General features: G+C 51.0%; 1 protein-coding gene and 2 long non-coding RNA genes across 3 annotated transcripts in view; 1 reads left to right on the top strand and 2 right to left on the bottom strand.

Annotated features, from left to right (window-relative positions):
• The window catches only part of SLCO2A1 (solute carrier organic anion transporter family member 2A1), an 81,519-nt gene extending 72,799 nt beyond the window's left edge, over positions 1-8,720 (bottom strand). The window contains exon 1 of the mRNA XM_074312861.2: positions 7,776-8,720. Within this exon, the coding sequence (XP_074168962.2) occupies positions 7,776-7,871 (96 nt within the window). The 5' untranslated portion in view covers positions 7,872-8,720. The remainder of the gene's footprint in view (positions 1-7,775) is intronic.
• LOC148758234 (uncharacterized) lies at positions 8,213-17,965 on the top strand. Its single transcript, XR_016021285.1, has 3 exons — positions 8,213-8,317; positions 15,711-15,800; positions 17,780-17,965. It is a non-coding gene; the product is annotated as an uncharacterized LOC148758234 (long non-coding RNA).
• Positions 10,704-18,881, bottom strand: LOC109456173 (uncharacterized). The gene is made up of 3 exons (XR_002138820.3): positions 18,705-18,881; positions 17,978-18,156; positions 10,704-10,864 (listed from the first exon to the last, which is right to left on the bottom strand). It is a non-coding gene; the product is annotated as an uncharacterized LOC109456173 (long non-coding RNA).
• Between the last annotated feature and the right edge of the window lie 1,029 nt (positions 18,882-19,910).

Genomic DNA, 19,910 nt, shown 5'->3' on the forward strand with positions numbered 1-19,910 from the left:
TTTGAACTGAGGCCGGCTCTGCTGTCGGCCAGCACCTCCCGAGGGTGTTGGAAGGTACACTGTTCAGAACATAAACAGGTATTACTGATGTTTGGATAAACAAAATGAGACATGTCATCAGGACTCCCAGGTTCCTATGAGACTCAGGTACACACTGCATCTCTGAGAAAGGGTTCGTTTGCTGACATCTCTGGAGGCAGGGGGGCAGCCCTGTGAAGCTCGGTGCCAATGCTGAGCAGACTGCGTGTCCCAAAGGCCACAAACCCTGGGCTTACCGCTCTGGGCTGGTGCACCAGCTGTGCCAGAGCCTCCAGCATTTCCCCTGGGTCTCCTTAGCATTTCTATTCAACAGGGCAAAGATGCCAGGAGGGCAGCTTGGAAAGAGGGCTGCTCAGCGAATAGTATCATCCCACCCTTCAATGCCGCAGTGGAGTCTGAGACGCCCTGCCCTGGTTTCATTCCCCACCCCTGATCAAATTTAATCCACCCCCAAAAGTAAGACACACCAAAGGAATCGAGGTCCTCTAAACCAAGAGACACAGCCGGCGATTGATCAAAGACAGCCCAGCCAGCCCGCACCCTCTGCTTTTACCAGGTTTCATAACAGGTCTCCCAGCTACAATCAGACCCAACTGGCCCTGCTCCTAGTCTCATCTCAATCAGCAATGTAACAGCATGAGATGAGAATCTGAGAATTTGAAAGAACCTCAGAGATCACTGAGCTCAGGCCCAAAAGTTCATGGATAAGAGATTCCAGAACAGAGAGGCATTTTGAGGCCATGGAAAGAAGGGATATGAGGAATGGGATGACTGTGGGTGGGAATTCCTGCTTTGCCATTTAATGGCTATGTGGTCTTGGATGAGCCTCGGTTTCCTCAAGTGTGAAATGGAGATGCTAATGCCTCCCTTGCAGGGCTGTCACATAGAATAGAAAAAGTTTAGGAACACAGACTTAAAAATCAAGTTTAAGGGAAAAGATAAGCATTCAGTGAAGTCCAAAAGAAAAGCTGGAGAACATAGATGCATGAGATCCCATCCAGTTACTAAAAGTGAGCTTTAAATCTGTCCCTAAATCTTCCTAAAAACTAAAGTAGAAGGGAAACTAAATGGGTTATAAAATTGTGCATCTATAAGATAAACACATACCATGGCAGAATAAAAATCAAGCTTTTACCTGATTTCAAGACTTGCTATGTGACTACAGACAGTGTGGTATTAGCAGAGAGATACACACAAATATCAGTGAAGCAGAATAGAAAACCCAGAATAGACCCAAACAAATAACTGCCAACTGATTTTCAACAGAGTTGCAAAGACAACTCAATAAAGAAAGGATCTTTTCGACAAATGGTACAGGAGCAATTGGATAACCAAAGGCAAAAAAAAAATAAAAATAAAAATAACCTTAACCTAAACCTCACACCCCTACAAAAATTAACTCGAAGTAGATCATAGATTTACTCACAAATGCAAAATTATAAAACTGTTAGGTGAAAACCTTCAGGGACCAGGGTTCATTGAAGAATTCTTAGACCTCACACCAAAAGCAGGATCCAAAAAATAAAAAGATTACTAAATTAGACTTCATCAGAATCCAAAATGTGAAAGACACAGTTAAGAGCTCATATGAAAGGTACTGACTGGGAGAAAACATTTGCAAACCATATGCCTCACAAAGGACTTGTATCTTACAAAGAACTCTCAAAAACAATAGTAAAAAAACCCAATTAGAAAATGGACAACATAATATAAGTAGACATTTTATTGAAGAGGATAGATACATGGCACGCAAACATATGAAAAGATATTCAGTATCACTTGTCATTAGGGGAATGCAAATTCAGACCGTGATGAGATGTCATACCTATTAGAATCACTAAAATAAAAAGTTGTGACAACACCAAATGCTGGCAAGAATGCAGAGAAACATCATCTCTCACATAGTGCTGGTGAAAACATAAAATGGTATGACCACTCTGGAAATAATTTGGCAGCTTCTTTAAAAAACCAATGTGCAGCTACCACAAGGCCCAGCAAATGTACTCCAGGACATTTACTCCAGAGAAATAAAAATTTATGTCCACATGAAAACCTATACATGGTTGTTCACAGCAACTTTATTTGTAATAGCCTCAAACTGGAAGCAACGGAAAGGTCCTTCAAATAGGTGATTGGTTAGACAAAGTATGGTACATCCATGCCATGGAATACTACTCAGCAATAAAAAGGAACAAACTATTGATACATGCAACAACCTGGATGGCTCTCAAGGGCATTACGCTGAATGAAAAAAGTCAATCTCAAAAGGCACACATTGCATAATTCCCTTTCTATAACATTCACAAAATGACACAATGATAGCAATAGAGAACAGAATAGTGGTTGTGAAGGGTTAGGGACGATAGCCGGAAAGGAATGGGTCTGACTATACAGGAGTAGCACGACGGAGATCATCGTGGTGATGCAATAGTTCTGTGTCTTGAAGCAGTGGGCGGTGGTTCCATGAATCTCTACATGTGATAAAACAGCATGGAAATATATACCACATTATAGGAATGTCTATTTCCTGCTTTTGGTACTATACTGTAGTTATGTAAGATGGAACCATCGGGAGAAACTGGGTAAAGGCTACACGGGACCTCTCAGTACCATTTTTTTCCTATGAATCTATAATTGTTTCAACACAAGAAGTTTTTTTTTAAAAAAAAACTCAAAGTAAATCAAGCTTTGTCTGGTACTAGGAACTCAGCGTTCTGCCATGGTCCCTCCTAAGGGGACTAAGTATTGTAGTGACAACCCACCTGCGCTTGTCCTGTGGGGCACAGGCGGTGTAAATTCACACAGCTATTTCTTTACATTCTTCCTCAACAGAAACTGAGAGTGCAATGCCCAAGTACATGTCTGAGAACTTACGACATAGAATGAGGGCCAAACTGGCCCAGCCCCACACAGGTCCTCTGACAGGCCCATTTGTCTGGGCGGTGGCTTCTCAGCTCCACCATTACCATCTCTCTGGCTTTGGCATGTTCCTGGGGCTCTCTGCGTGCCAGTGCCTCCACAGGCAGAAAGGAGGGCTGGAGATGGTTAAAAACACAGGACAGGATAAAACCAAGCAAGGGTGAAAGAGTGAAAACAAGGAGAGGCGAGGCCTGGACGTGGGGGGCCACCCACATTCTTCTGCTTGGACCATGACCTGTTTCACAAACAGAGCAGAAGAAGGTGAGGGGAAGCCATGCTCCCATCCCAACAGCTAGGTCTCCCAGAATGGAAAGAAAAGTAGTCACTGTCATAGACAAAAGAGAATGATCAAAAAGAGAGGAAACGAGCTATCGATGTTGTTCGACATAAACTGCTCTTCCATTTGTTCTGCGGCAGCACAGGTCACAAAGGCATCATCGGGAGAGAAAAAGGAAAGCTGAGAAAGGCTCTGAGCATCATCACAGGAGGAAAAGATCTGAGTGACCTGTGACTCCCCACCCCACCCCACCGGTTCCCATTGTTCTCCCTGCCAACCGCCTCAAGTGTCACAAGGCAGGGACAGACGCCAGGAAAACAGAAATACTGTCCTCAGTGTCACAGAAACACCACCTCTGAGGAAGAGTGGGCATGTCATAACCCATGGGGATTCTTTGGCCCCAGGGATTCTCTTGAGATCGTTTTCCTGAGATGTAGCCCTTTCCTCTGGAAAATGAGAGGTTAAACCCAAGGTGCCTCCCTATGGTTGGGGCTCAAGGGCCTCTGGAAGTTATGATCACAGGGCAGGACAAGTACCTCTCCCTCATTTTGGGGCCCCTCTTCCAGGTCAGAGGTCACTGGGGCAACTCAGGCCAAGCTGTGAGATTTGTCTGTTCCTTCCCTCCCACTGCTCTTCCCTAGCTCTCCGCCCCCACAGGACTTTCCCCACTGACTGGATATACATTGTTTCACTACACCAGGGTCCTGGGTGTGTAAGTACCTGAAATTTGGGCAGCAGTAACCAATGGACTATTACTTTTATAAAATAACGCCGGTCTGGCCCCCAAAGTCTCATTTTAAGGAGAAACAGATCTCTGTGAGACTTCCAGGATAAGTTAACCACAAAGGCTCCCTCTTACCTCCCCCACCCCCCGCACCCATAATCAGTGAAAGAACCTGTTTTTAATTTAGAGTTTTAGAGTTCTGGATGCTGACCTGCTCTCTCTGACAATGATTGGTGAGCCGGTCCTCGACCCCTTAAGAATCCTGTAAGCCAGGGGCAATGGAGACTGTCTCTAGATTAATTAGGATTATACGTATTTACTCCTGCAAGAAGAGGTAGGAAAAACTCACCCCTAGAGTGAGAGTACCAGGCTTTTTAGATAACAGTTATGCAGAATGAAAGGGCATGAACCTGTTAGTAATTGGGAGCAGCCATGCTTCAGCCACTGCAGCGCCCCCTGGTCACAGCTGGGATGTGTGTGTCACCAGGGCCCGGCGAAGCCCTGAGCACTGGGAACAGGCACACCTGTGGTCTCCCCACATCTAACCCACCGTAGAGTAGCACCATGTGATGGCGAGGGCCGGGCTGCACAGCAGTGAGCGTCTCCAGCTCTGGAGTCTCATATACCCAGTCCCTCTGTACTCCTCCCGCCCACCCCTTTCTGGCTGTGTCTCTACCCACAAGAGACCAGCATCACTAGGCCTTGTTTTCCTCATCATTAACGCGGACAGTAATAGTATCCACTTGATAGGGTTGTAATGAGGCTTCAATACGGGTAAAATATTTGTAGTTCTTGGTCCATTAAGACAGCTCCATTACTCTTAGCTACTATTGTTACTATTATTTTGGATGTTATTATTATTAACTGTAGTTTATCTTAACTATTAACTATAGTTGGTGGAACACTCGATCCTAAATGATGTTTGAATGTGCTGTACTGTTCGTTGAGGCAAGAACTAGCCTCACATTGATGCCAATGCCAGAATGCCCAGCATGGTTCACGATGCCTCTTCCCATGCCTCATCCCACAAAATCCTTATGGAGTCCGATGAAGTGGGAATTGTTCATGTTACCCCATTTTTTCCTGTAAGGACTCTGAGGCCCAGGAAAGATGAGACACACTTTCTGTGTCACTGTGGGGACAGAGCCCCAGAGAGCAGTTTCCAGGCTCTCGCCCTCATGTGGAAAGGTGCTCACTCGGGTAGTAAATGGCCATCAACTGTGATTGGATGGCCATCAGCTGTGGCTAGTTGGCAGTCAGCTGTAACCAGTGAGCCATTGGCCACTAATATAACTGCCGTGGCTATGCTAGCAGAAAATGGGGGCTAGTAAGAAGAGGGTGCCTGGCAAGCACGGATTGCAGTTAGCATGGCGGATTGCAGCTAGCGAGGGGAGTCGGTCAGTTGGCAGAAAAGCGGACACCATGTCACATGTCGTGTGAATCCAGCCTCCAGTGAGACTATAGTGGTGTGACTCCCCTACCTATGGCTCCATGGGTGTTCCTTTTTGGCCTCACTATATCCTGTGCTCTTGTGTGGAGAGTGGGAGCTGAGACCCTGCATGACACCCCACGTTACAGTCACCTAGTTAGTAAGAGGCTAGAATGGGACTTGGATTTTTGTCCCCTGGCTTCACCCCTTTTCCCTAAGCCATATGGTACATGGGGTTTTGCAGGAGTGGCATAAAGTCAATTGGTTAGTCTGTCCCAGCAACGAGGAACCTAGAAAAATGATGGGTCTTCAGGTTGGATGTCCCCTGTTTCTCCTCATGTCACACAGGTCGCAAGACATGTATAGCCCATATCCTACGGGGAGGGTGCAGGGCAGTCACCCAGCCTCTCATTGGGAGGAGGAAATCTCCCATCAAATAACAAAGCCCCCAAAGAGCCAGCACTGCCCCCTAGAAAAAAAGGCTTAAGTGAGTTTAATGAAATTCCAGACCCCAGATTTGCCTTGAGATACCCAACCTTGTACCTGGTTTCAGGCTGATAAGTGAAGCCAAGTAGAAATCTCTCCAAACTCTGGTTTTAAAATTACTATGGATCAACGGAGGCAATGATTAAGAAAATCTGGTTTTCACAGTTAAGAAAAACTCTTAACTGGTATGAGACTTTAGGAGGCCAACTGGCCTGGACCCAGGCCTCAAGCACGTGTAACTAAATAATCAGCATGTGATATATTGTCTTATTTTTACAGATCTTCCAAGAAACTGCTGTCATAAACTCATTTATTTAAGGACCCAGGGAAGGGTCTAAGTGAACCAATCTCATTCGGGGTTAGCCTGTCATGAATCTGTTCTGTGATGAGCCATCTCTCCTGCCCTTCTTGGTGAAAATAGAGGAAGTTGCCCCTCCTCTGGCTCCCTCCTGGGCCCCCCTCTTTTCAGACCACCAAACGCTTGCCCCCACTCTTCCCTCCCAATTCCTAATTTATAAACACCAAAATTTCCACAATTCTTTGCTGAAACTTCTCCAAGTCTCTTTTAAATAAATGGTGGGACTAAAACCACACACTGTTTTCCTCCAGGTCTGGCCAAAGGTGAGGAGATTTGAGGATTATCTTAAATTATCTCAAAATTTCTGTGTTAATGATATCCAACCATGCCATCAGTTTAGCCTTTACTCATGTGGTGTGGGGAGAGAGCAGAAGCAGGAGTGGGGATCCCAGTTCCACTGCTAACAATATGAGGAAGTGTATAGGTGGGATCCACTGTGATCTCCAGATGCCTTCACATACCCAGCCCACAGACACCCCCATTCTCCTGCTCTGTGTTCTGGGTTCCCCTTAGTCGCTGCACAGGAAGTTTTACCTTAGCCCCATCCGATTGTGTGGTTGTCGGAAAAACCACTCTGCACAATAATCTCCACCGTGACCCCAAGGAGCCTTGATATGGGTTCTGCAACTTTCCACACCTTCACCACAGCAGCTGTGCCGCCTCAGAAGGTGCAGTCTCAGTTGCTGTGACCAGCTTGGATGCACACAAAATCCTGAGTGTGGACTCAACCATTCTGGGTCCTCCTAGACATGTGAGGGAGTGGAAAGCATTCCTGACCCCCTGGAGAAGAGTGTCCTCACCATACAGCTGCCTACACACCCGTCTTCTCTTCACCCACTCCCCAGAACTTGCCTTGCCCTTACTGAACAGACTATGAGAACCCACTGCTTTTTTGAGGCCATTTCCAGACCAGGAAGGCTGGTCCAAACTCACAAAATTGGTCACCAGCCTCTGGGCAATTCTGAGCATTGCAGGCAGGGAGGTGGCAGAGCCTCTACGTTGCCGCTTTGGGGGAAGAGGAAAGGCTAGCGAAGGAGACCATCCCTTCCACCACCCAGCTCAGTTGAGTTTGACTCTGAGCTCCTTCATCTGAGAGGCACCACAGACTTCTGACAGGGCACCAGATTCGACACCTCCAAGCCCACCGCCATAACGAAGCAACTGGCGGCAGGAGACTGAAAAGGTGCCCCGCGAGATGTTCTTTTTCAATCAAAAAACAAGACAACTCCCTGAGCTAGTGCCCGGACTATCTGAATCGAATTGGCCAGATAGGCAGGTACTTTCATTGTCCTGCTTCTTACACTAACGAGGGCGAGTGAGCGCGCGCGCACACACACACTCCTGGCACTCTCACGCCTGCCCAAGCGTCCCGTCGCCTGCGGTGTCAGGCCCCGGGGATGCGTCCCGAGGCGCAGCACCGAGGGCGCAGCAGGGAGCCCCCGCGCATCCAGCGCCTCTGGGCTTCGCAGCACCCACACCGGGGTCCCGTGGAAAGTGCGCCCGGCGCGGCTCGGGCTCGGACAGTCCCGGGTTGTCCGCTCACCTTAATGTTGCTGAAGATAGAGCGGGACCAGCGGCCGGCTCGGCCAGAGGAGGCGTCGCTGCCCTGGCGCGCGCCCGGCTTGGGCAGGAGCCCCATGGTGGCGGGCAACCGCGAGGCCCGCGCGGGGTGAGGCGACTGCAGCTGCGCGGGGCGGCGTCCCTTCCAGCCCCGTCCGGGTGTTGACGGCAGGGTCCGGAGCGGGAGGCCAGGCAAGCAGGGTCGTCGCGCTAGTGCGGCCGGGCCGGTGGGTGGCGTGCGTGGCCGCGGTGGCCTGAGGCAGCGCGCAGCGCAGAGACTGAGCGAGAGAGTGCGCGCCCAGAAGTTTTATAAGTGGCCGCCGCCGCCAATGATGAAACGCGGCCTTTCCCCTCCCTCTTCTCGGGTGTCTAAGGCACTGCGGGCCCCCGCCCCCGCCGCGGCTGCCCCCTAGGACAGGTGTGACGCGGGTGCCCGCAGCGCTTAACCTCGTCCCCGGCCCAGGGTTGTGGCTCAGCTCCTGGAGCACAGTTTGGACCCGCGAGTCTTGACCGCGTCTGTAGAAGGTCCGGCCTGCCGGGAGGGAGTGGGGAGTGCCGGGCCCTGGGAGGCGAGGTAGTGGCTGGACGGGGCAGGAGGCTGCAGAGGGTGGGGTCACCGGGGGTAATGGAGAAGCGGGGGAGTGGGGAGCGGAAACCGGCTGGCGGGAGACTGAAGGGGACAGGAGAAGGGGTCGGTCAGAAGGGGTACAGGAGAAGGAGGAAGACAGAGGGGTGCTGGAGGGACCAACAGGAGCCAGGGGGGTCGGAGGGGAGCCGGGGTTTCTAGAGGAGTGGGGAGCCCCGGAGCCCTTCCCGACGCCGTTGGGAGATTTACAGAGCCAGTCGCTGCTTGTTTGCACTCGCCGAAAGAAAACCTGGGCCCTCAGTTCCGGTGATGGCTCCGAGACTCGCTGAGGCTCTGTTTGTGTCAAGGACTGATTTATATTTAAACTGTTCTTTGCTCTGGAGAGGAGGGCCAGTAACAAGGTGGAGAGGTGGGGGCCACCCCAGGGCTGGGCCCAACTCTCTGGACCTGAGCCAAGGTAAACTGCAGGCGCTGTCAAGTGTCAGCTCAGCTAGGTCTGGCCTGGAGTGCTTCATTAAGGGGGTGGGAGCAGGCCTGGACAAACGGGAGGCACCCCACTGACCTCCTTCTCAGGGCTGGAGTACAACAGCAACTTTATTTTTTTCCCCAAGATTTGTTTTTCTTCCAGGATTCCCAGTGTAGAGAGGAGAAACGTAAGGCATTTACAGAGAAAAAGAAGATAGTTCTATTAAAAGCAGCTGCAGTAAGAAATCCAGAGGTATTTTTCCAGCTCCCTAATTCCAGTACTCCCCTGCAGAGACAACCTCTGCAAGCCCCCCCCCCCCCCCCCCCCCAGGAAAAGCATGAGCCTACCCTCAATACGCAGGAAATGTTGGCTATGACAAAGGCCACAGGATGGATGGACCACACAGTTTTCTTATTTCTACCTTTCTGGGCCTAGTCTGGGCTGTCCTGTGTCCTCAGGCTTCTACTCTGTCCTATCTACCTGTGATCCAAAGACCCTGAACACAGAAGCGTGTGGTGCAGAAGGAAAAGCCGTCTGACAGTGGGTGGCCTCTGGCTACATCACCCACCCACAGAGTGCAAAGCCTCCAGAAAGGCTTTCCTGAGTTTTGCTCCAGCCCCAGAGGCAGAGGAGGCATGAAACTACGGGTCACCAGTCTGCCCTCCTAGAGAACTTGAAACACAAGGACAGCTGCCACCACAGAACATTCAATGCAGGCTGGGCACTGGGCTGTAACACCCAGGGTGGATTCTGCCAGGCATTCTGCTGGGCACCCACACGTGTGATGCAACAGAACCTCAGCATGAGCTATAGTTATAGGTACTATTAGACAATCTGGATTTTACAGATGATGATGCTAGAGGCCAACTGAAAAAAAAGTGACTAGACGATACACAGCTACTAAGTGATGGAGCTAGAACCTGAACCCAGCTTTGCTGGACTCCAAAGCCCAGATCTGAAGCACTATTCCAGCAGCCTCATTTCACAAGTGAAACCAAGCAGAGACCAGAGAAGGCCAAGGTCACAGGCACATTAGGGCCACCATGGCTGAGGCCTTTTCATCAAACCCTGAGGCCTTGCAGGGGTCCTGTGATGGAATCTCAGACGATGGCAGCCTCTCCAACACTCAGCTTGGTAGGGTAGGTAGAAATAAGTAGGAGAAGGAGGGAACTAGCTCCAGTTAGGAGGCGCCTTGCAGCTGCTCCTACTTGGGTCAAGGCCCCTTACAGCTGCTCTCACTTGGAGCACAACCACGTTGCTTGCCCAGCAAGATATTGAGAACAAGACATATCATTAGAAGAAGGAAAAATGCTTGAGAGGGAGAGAAACCATCCTGCTTATCAGAATATACATCCTGCTTCTCGGGACCACTTTTAATGAGCTTCTCAGATAAATCATGGAAAATTAACAGGTTCACACTTATGCTCTGAGAATCAACCTTGAGAACCAGAGGGGAGGATGGGACACCTCAGCAGAGAAAGAGAAAAATAACAGAGAGGGAGAAGGGGAGACAATTCTACCCATAGAATTGTCACACAATGTAAGGAGAGGCTTCTCTCTCTTGGGTCAACCAGCTCCATATCTCGGAGTGTACTCGCTTTTATTAATAAACTTCTTGCTGTGCTATGCTCTGTCTCTTGACTGAATTCTTTCCTTCAAGAAGACAAGAGCTGAAGTACAACATCATTCCCGCTAACAGACTCATCCTGCTCCATTAATCTTGCCCTCTGTCTGCTGTCAGGACAGCAGCGTCATCTCCAAAGGAAAGGCCAATTCAGAAATGCTCATAGATGGTTATCTGCCTTCATCTACCTTTACTAGGTGGAATTCAGCTCAATACAATGGCAACCCAACCAAAGTGGCTTCAATGAGATTTATTTGTGCGTCATAATACGAAGCGGGCCCGTAGCTAGTCCAGGGGTCATGACAAGGCCCCTTTCAGGATTCCTTAGTGCGTGGCTCTCATCCCCATGGCTGGCTCCTGGTCAAAAGATGGCTCTTCCATCTCCAGCCTCCTCTCCTAATTTCAGGAAGGAAGTGGGAGACAGGAAATAGAAAGGGGCTATGCTGTGCTCACATCAGGGAAACAAATCTCTTCCATGCATGCTTAGCTACTTTTCGTTACATCTTGTTGGCCCAAACTGGGTCACACGGTTACCCTCCATAAAAGAAAGCTAAGAAATGTAGTTAACACTATTGCTGCCTCCTGAACAAAATTGGGGTGCTATTAGGGAAAAAAGAGAAAGGATATTGTATATTCAACTTTCAGTGTCTGCACATGTAATAACCCATTTCCCCAAAAGCACCTTCAGTGTCTGCTTCCAAGACCCTTCCCAGATGCTTTGACTTTACCACGCAGTTCTCAGCACTGTGGAAAACAAAGCACAAGGGCAATCCCTGACTTCAAAGACTCCATGGTCTCTGGTGGGGAGCAAGAAATTAAGCATCGGTGTGATGTAGGAAGAGAGCTGTTGGGCACAACTGGTAACACAGAAGAGGGGCCCTAACATCCTGGGCTGCAGGAAGGCTTCCTGGAGGAGATGACTCTCAAGCATAGCCCTAAAAGGATTAGGGTGAAGGAACGTAAATCTGCTCTGTGGTTTCAGTCTGGCTGGAGCGCGGGGGCCCCGGGACAGTGGAAATGTGTGTAGTGAAGAGGCTGGCACACTCAACAGGGCGGTGGTGGGGAGGGGATGTGGAACCTGGGCTGATTTGCATTTTAGAGACCTCTCTCTGGCATTTGGGTAAGGATGCAATGGGGAAGTCTGTGGAAGGAAACTCAGGAGATATGATGAGGCAATGATTGAGAGAAAGGCCCAGAGATGTTGAAAGGAGAGGGCATCCAGATGTCCCTGAGGGAGAAGTAAGGGGCAACTCCCAGGGGATCTGACTCAGGCAACCTGCCCCGGTGATGTTAACCCCTCGCAGACGGAGACCAGAAGGAGCGGCAGCTACTGGAGGAATGTCGTGCAGCCTCTTGGGCTCATTTTGAGTTCAAATTGCCTGGAGTACATGCCGGTCAAGATGCCCAGCAGGCAGGTGGGTCTGTGGGTCCAGTGCTCAGGGAGATGCTGCACTATTGATTGGGACTTGGACATACCACACGGAAGCGGTGGGAATAGATGAGTTTCCCAGTGAGGATGTGCTGATGAGAAATAGATCTAGGACCAGCCATAGCAACATCCAAGGGTGACACAGAGGATGGAGCCAGAGAAAGAGCCAGAGGGGAGAGTCCCCTGTGGAGGGCAGTACACCAGTTGAGATGTGAAGTTTCAGAGAGAAGGAGGTCAGAAGCATGTCTAGATTGTTGAGGAGGGAAGATAAGTCCTGAAGATGACCGTTGGGCTGGCAACGGGCTGGCATTGAGGACCTTGGTGAGAGTGTTTCCAGCAGGTGATGTGTGCAGAGGCCAGACTGTGTGGGGTAAGGGGCAACTGGAAAGGAGAAAGTGCAAACAGAAGCCATCAGCACCTTTCCCGGGTTGCGGAGGGAAGGAGAAAGCGCAGGAGGAACCGAGCAGCTTTGGGCTTTCCTCTCTGCCAAATTGTCTCCATCTTTCTCAGGTCTCATGCTGGAGCAGTTGCTCATTCACACTTCCGGGCTTTTGCTGATGCTGTTTCCCCCACCCCCACCATGCTGCTTGCCTCAGAGTGCTTGGCAGCCCCTGTGACTACCTGTTCTGAGCCCCCTTAAATGTTTAACTAGAGTAGAAACATTTCTTAGTGGTACACATCTGTTAAACACATTATCCACGGTCACTCAGGAAGCTGGAGGTCATTATTCCCATTTTACAGATAATAAACTGAGGCTCGAGGCTCTTTCCCTAGCACACTGTTCCTTCCTTTATTATCACAGGTCACAGTGAGACAATAGGTGTGGTGGCCAAAGGTATGGCCCTTATAGTCACACATAGATGCTGACTACCCTTTACATCAGCTGTTACCTTAGATGAGCTACTTAATCTCTCGGATTCTCAGTGCCTTCCCTTAAGATAAAGACATCAATGTCCACCATCCAGGGCTGTTATAAAGTGTGTAGTGAGGTCTCCGTGCTGACGGCTGCACTTGCTGTGGTGGTTGGCGGTATTGATGGTAGTAAGTGTGCTCTGTGTCTCCTTAAACTCAGCTGTGAGATCCCTGGAACCAAGGTTCTGTGGTACTTCTCTGTGTGTCCCTCATCTGGCCCAGCATACCCTGCTGCTTAAAAATGATTAGATGGAATTGAACTGAAATAAATTCCAAAAATACCCAGTGACTGGGGAAGGCCTGATGGTCCTGAGGACTCCAGGCCAATTGCGAACTCCGTCAAGCTCCTGCTGCCTGTGTCCCAGGGCCCAGCCCTTCTGCCTCCTGGAGGCCTCTCATCAGCAGCCTTTTCCTCACAAGTGGCTGCCATGAGCCCCTGGGTGTGTTTATCAGCCCTCGGGCCACACTGTCCACTCCTGCAGCAGCTGACGAAGATTCACTGCCGATTTGGATACTTGAATGTCATCATGGATTAATTCTGGCTGCCTGGCTCCTTGTACACCAATGGGCATGAGGGGTCCCCCAATGACTGTTCCCACTGCCAGGTGGAGGGCACCTCTGCAGCCACGTGCTCCACCCCTTTGTCACCATCACTAACGAGGCAGCTGGCTCCCCTTGCGGGCCACCTGGGCCACTAGTTTACAGTCTTGCCTGGCACTGGGGTAATGTTGGCTCAAAACAACTCAACAAGAGAAGTTACTTTTATTAGTGCCATTTTACATTTGGAGAAACTGAGGCACAGAGAGGTAAAACAACTTGTTCAAGGCCACGTGGCTAGTAAGTGCTAGCGCCAGGATTCAAACTCTTGGCAGCCAGGTGTAGTCTCAGCGTGTGGGCAGGCCAAGTCCAACCCCCCCACCCACAGGATGACCCTTTGTGAGTCTGAGGCCCACCTTGGTGCCTCGCCCATCCCTGCCCCCCAGGAACCTCTGCTGCTGGAGTGTTCTCCCTAAATGAGGGTCTGAACACAGCCTGGGTCTGCTGGGGCCCTCCCGGATCCAGTTCCAAAGCTTCCCTCCATTCTGCTCTTTACTATGCACATTCCATTCCTGCAGCATGGACCCCATGCCTTTCTCTCTTCCACTGTGACCCACGGCCCCACCCTGTACCCCTCCTGCTCCCACATCTCCTTCTCAGGACCTGAGGCTGCCTTTGCTCCCCCCACCCCGAAAACAGGCCATGAGGAGAGGGAAGGGTGCTGTAGCACGAGAATGTCCTGCCTCCTGGGACCCCAGCTGCTCTGTGTATTACCTGGGGTACCTCAGTGCTTGGCACAGGGCAGAGCACACAGTCATGGGATTTCCATGTTCTTCCAGGAAAGGTTGCTCAAGGCCTGGCGGTCCTGTCCCAGCTCTGGGTCTCACCCAGTGGAGGTCACTCACTGCTTTGGCAGGAGGTGAGCAGGGGTAGAAAAAGAAAAACCTCCAACAGGCCTGGCCCCGCACCCCTCCCACAAGTGCTTTCTCAGCAGCCACCTCCCTGTGGGCGAGGAGCCCCAGCCTGGCCCCAGCCTCTGCACTCCACCCACCCACTTCTGGTCAGACCCAGGGGTGCTTATCACAGTTTGTCCTCCTGTGCCGCTCATCACCACTCCTGTGCGATAATCAGCCACTCCTGGAGAGCTCGGCCTTCACCTCCACCTCGGCATCCTGCTGGTGTCACGCAGCACACCTTCAGCGAGCACTTATGTTGTTGTTGGCCCTGTGCGGGCTGGGACCCATTGGGTCCTGTCAGCTGGCTGTTGCCAAGTCAACAGAAAATCAGTGCTTTGTCTCTTTGCCATGATGCTTGTTTTTCAACCTGGTTAATCATTATATGATACTCTTTCAAAAATAATTTACCTGTGTTTTACTTCTCCTGGGAAAGATAAAAATATTTAATTCACCATTTATTTCATACCACTCTTTAAATGCTGCTGAATTTTCTATTTTTTTCTAATTCTTTCCCACAAGCACATTTTTTACTTAGAAAAATCGCAATAGACTGTTGGTCTCCTCCTTTTTTTTACAATAAACATGATCCACGTTGAGAGGGGCTCATCACTGTCTCTTTGAATGACTACGTGGGCAACCAGGAGTTACTGAAACCTCCGCTTGTGTTGAATGTTGGGGTGTCTCTAACTTCCATCTTTCACACATTGTGAAGGATGCTTAACTTTTTGCAAAAATTATTTGCTTTACGACGGATTGCCAGCAGTGTAATTTGAAGACCTCTAGATATTTTTCTCTGTGTGGTTCAAAATTATGCCTCATGCTGCATTTCCACCACTTTGGTCCCTTCTTTTCTCTCCAGTGTCACCCCTCCCAGTGTCTGTAGAGGGAGGCCAGCACCCCAGGAGGAATGGCACGACTATTCCAGCCCTAGAGCCCACACGGCACTGAGGTCTTCCCGGTCCCCAATAGCCCACACAAAGCCCTGGAGCTCAGACAGCCAACTTGGGGCTGACTCAAGGATGCCATGGGGTGTGGCTGCCTTGGTCCAAACCCCTGTCCTCCACCCCAGGTTCTGGAGAAGGAACTCAGCACCCAGGACTGTAGGTTAGGGGCCTTGTGTGTGCACCTTCCTGGAGAGAGCTAGATTCCTCACCTGTCCAATTCAAGGCATTGGACTTCATGATCCAAATGGAGGTGACCCTCTTGTTCGGTCCCTGCTTTGTCAACTTACTAGCTGTGTGACCTTGGGCAAGTCACTTAACCTCTCTTAGAGCTGTGTGAGGAGCGAGTTGGACTCACAAGTCCTCAGTAAAGGATCACCATTATTACTGTTGTTTTCTTCTAACTCATCCATGCTTCCTCATGGTCCTTTGTTCCTTCCTCAGCCATTCACTGCTTTTCTCCTTAGGAGGCTGCTTTCTCCATGGGAATGTCTCCCCAAAGACTTCTGCTCGGTGGAGCCTGGGAGACACTTAATCCAGCCTCCCCTCTATGGAAGGTGAGTCTGGGGCCAGGGGTCTGTCGCCTGTCATATCAGGCCAGAGGTCGTTGAAGGCATAAAGGGTACAATGGAGTGACAGAGGGCAGGGGCCACGCCTGAACCATCCCTAAGCTCAGCTGGAGCCCCATCCTCCCCTAATGTTAGGGATGGACCTGGGCATCCAGGAAGGGCACTACAGGATTCAGCCCCCTCCCAGGCCCTGTTCTCCTTTCTCCTCCCCCTCTATGTGCACAGCCCTGGAATTCCACCCCTGGGAGCCCAAGTCCATGCTGCAGCATGGACACACACACACACACACACACACACACACACACACACACACCCTCACAGACAGGCTTCCTTAAAGCCCTCTTGGCGTTTCCTGCTCCGAGGTGCCCCTCCCTCCCTCGCCTCTCCCTTACCTTGTCCATAGCCCACACACGGCCTAACAAGGGAGGTATGTTAGCATCTCTTCCACTTTCTAAAGCTCCTGCACGGCCTGTATGTTTGACAATCACTCTGGGGCGCCCGTATCCTGCTCTGTGCCCTCTCCCAGGAGCCCCCTCCCTGGCTCCAGCTCCCACCTTACACATCCTCACTTCTGGAAAGAATCTCCTCATTCCTCAATCTTGCTTCTTGGAATGCTCCCTTTCTTCCTCCTTTACTTGTCCAGGTCTGTGGTCTCCTCACTTACTGGAGAGGCCTCTGGCTCTCTGTGTGCTCCCCTCTGCACCCTCAGCACCCACTCCTCAGCTCCCAAGGGTATTCTGAGGCCTGTGTCTCTCTCACTCAGGGAAAGGGAACGGGTGTCCTGCCCTGCTGCGCACACACCCTCCCATCACTGTTTGGACTGTCCCGATATCAGGTGGCTTGTGAGCCTTCAGGGCAGGGACCAAGTGCAAATACAGGTGCAGATAGCAGGATGCCACCCGCAGGAGACAATGCAGTGGCTCCACTGTCCTAAGAGCCTGCCCCTCCCCACCTCAGGCAGGAGGGACTGGTGGAAACGTGCTCACGACACACATAACCTTACTTCCCTGTTGAACAAAGCTTGGGAGGAGGATGCTGGGACCTCCCCAGCTCCCAGACCAGACCAGCAGCCAACGGTTCCTCTGACTATGACATCTTCTGCTGCTCTGCCCTCTCCCTGTGTCCCACCCATAGCTGGCTCTCCCAGGCAGCAGCAGCTCTGCTCTCTCAGCTGTAAACTTTGGGGCCCATAAAGCTGTGTGGGGCCCTTCACCTGGGCCTGAGGTCCCTAACACACCCTGAGGCTGGGGGCAGAAGCAGGGAGAAGCCTGTGTTCACTGTGCGCTGAGTCACCTGATGAGGTCACTGCGAGTCAGGCCTCCTCCCTGTTCATGGGTCACAAGGAAGGAGATCCTGGGGGTGTGGCCCCATTGCAGGGATTTCAGTGGAGAATGTTCACAGCTTCCCTGCCCCGCCAGCAGGAGACAAGGCTGAGGAGGGTGATTAGGGAGGATTCTGATCTGAGGCTGGGGCAACCAGAGCTCTCATTGCTATGCAGAGACTAAACCTCCAGGGGCTCCTGGCCTCACCTGCTCTGAGAACCTCCCTCCGGCCCCAGGAGTAGGAATGATGGCCCACGAAGTAGACTTCTGCTACTGGCCCCTCCTCGAGTCTGTCCCATTCTTTTGGGGTACCACCCCTTCCCATTCTCAGGTTTTGAGGCTAGGAAGGCCGACCTCACTGGGGTGGGAGGGCCTAGGGCCAGGCCGGGCCACTTGGGCCTCCTGCTGGAGCTGTCAAGAGAGCCTGCTCTCTCCTGGGGCTGCCAGCAGTGGGGGCACGTCCACCAGTGTGGGGGTCTGGGTCATTCTGGGGAGAATCTGCCCCAGGATGTGGCCACCAAAGGAGCAAGAATATGGGACAGAGGCCTGTGACCATGGCCTTCAGGCTCTGGGTCCCACTGCGTCTCTGCATCTAGACTTTGCAATTCTGTTAGCCAATAGGTTCTCTTTATGGTTTCGTTTTAGTTGAGCTGGATTCCCCGTTGCGGGCATCTAAAGTGTTCTGACGAATCCAATAAACCAAGGTTTCGACAACACCAGGCAGTTCAGAGTGGCCTCAGAGCCAGGATCTCACTGAACCTCGCAGCTGCCATGCGAGGTGGGTCTGGTTGCTATTACCCGTTTCAAAGAAGAGGAGCTAAGGCTGCAAAGTCAGGGGCTCACCTGTCCTGTGAGATGTTAGTGTGGCCAGGGCCTCTGAACACAGGCCTTGACCCTCTGCTGACCTCAGGTGTGGAGGCGTCACTTCTGCCCTGCTGGGGTCAGGCCCTGGCGGCTGCGGACACAGGGCAGAGGCAGGATGTGCCCAACACCTTGGGGAGACGGCTGAGCTGTAAAGGGCTCTGCAAACGTGGAGAAACAGCTTTAGTGGGTGTGCGCAGCCACTAAATATTAGACTCATGAAGAATTTGTAATAATGAGGAAAGCACGTACGTCATGAAGGCCAATAAAATATCGGACAAATTTATAGAGTACACACACACGTATATATATATATAAAATACTTGGAATTCTGTTTTTCAAAAAGCTAGTGCACAGAATTTTTTTAGACTAAAAGAAAAGACACCACAATGTTAGCAAAGATGCTTTTTCCACGGTGAGAACGTGGTGTGTTTTTTTCAATCTTATTTGTCCTACCTCTTTCTCATTTTTATGATAAATATGTCTTTATAAGGTAGCATATATTATAAGCTTTGTTAAAAAAAGAAAAAGGAAGGAATCAGTCACACAGCAGTTTTCCGTAAGTCCCATTTTCAGAACTGAAACCAAATCAATCCTTTATCTGAATGGTGTCAGAGAAGCTGCTCCCGGTCCAGCCCTACCTGGACCTCTGCCCAGTTTCACCTTCACCCCGTACCCTCATAAGAGCCCTGCTGCTTGGAGAACTCACAGCAGACAGCTGCTCCGCAGTGGTCCCCTCACAGAGTGCACAGTGCTCCATCCTCACTGCAGCTGCTGGGGGAGCGCCAGTCATTCTGCCCTTTTTCACTGGGGGCAAAACCGAGGTTCAGGGAGCCTAAGAACTTGCCCTGGGTCACAGGGCTAGTGAGGGGCAGGGATGCAAAACCATCTGATTCCAAAGGCAGAGCCATTGGCTGTGTTGGGACACTGCCTCTATTCCCAAGCATTCCTGAGTGACTTGTTTATTTGTCCCTTCCACAAATATTTACTGAGCACCTGCTGTGCACGTGACATGATTCTTGTTCACCAAGGGACGCAGAGGAAGTATGTGACACCAGCATACCCCAGCAGCTCATAACACAGCTCAGTAGTCTCTAAGGGGAGTGTGCATACCCTGGCGGGGGCACGGGACCATCCCCAGGGCACAGGCGGATTATACCACTACTGCTATCTATAGCTATGTTCTGTCTCATCATGTTTCATTTCTCTTTTTATGCATTTATATTCTGCACTATATATTGATATAGCGACATCCACATAAGACACGTGAAAAATCTTTGATTAGTGTATAATCAGAAAAGACCCACAAATTTCATTTATGAGTCTATGTAAGTGAAACTGTGCCTCGGGATGATCAGGAAAGACTTGTAGAGAGGGTGGGACCTGCACTGAGATGCATGGGCCTTGTCCAGGCAGAGAGAGGGAAGAGGGCATTGAGGACAACAAGAGAACATGGCCAACCAAGGCTTGATTTGGGGATGTGCCCTGCTTCCTCCCTCAGCCTCACAGCATGCAGAGCATCACCTAGTCCTGCCAGGCCTCTGGGCCCCTGTGGTTCTAGCCTGTGCCCACTTAGTCCAGCAGCCAGGTCTCCACGCTGGCCTGGGACATGGCCCCAAGCTCAAGGCCTGGATCCAGATCCTCTGACCCCTGACCCCCAGGCCCCCCAGTGCTCCCTTGCAGACAAAGCTGCTCCTGGGCCGGCCCAGTGGCTCAGGCGGTTGGAGCTCTGTGCTCCTAACTCCGAAGGCTGCCGGTTCGATTCCCACATGGGCCAGTGGGCTCTCAACCACAAGGTTGCTGGTTCAACTCCCGCAAGGGATGGTGGGCTGCATCCCCTGCAACTAAGATTGAACATGGCACCTTGAGCTGAGCTGCAGCTGAGCTCCCGGATGGCTCAGTTGGTTGGAGCGCA

Source organism: Rhinolophus sinicus, chromosome 5, assembly GCF_057876585.1.
Source record: "Rhinolophus sinicus isolate RSI-liver-muscle chromosome 5, RSI-T2T, whole genome shotgun sequence".
Lineage (NCBI taxonomy): Eukaryota > Metazoa > Chordata > Mammalia > Chiroptera > Rhinolophidae > Rhinolophus > Rhinolophus sinicus.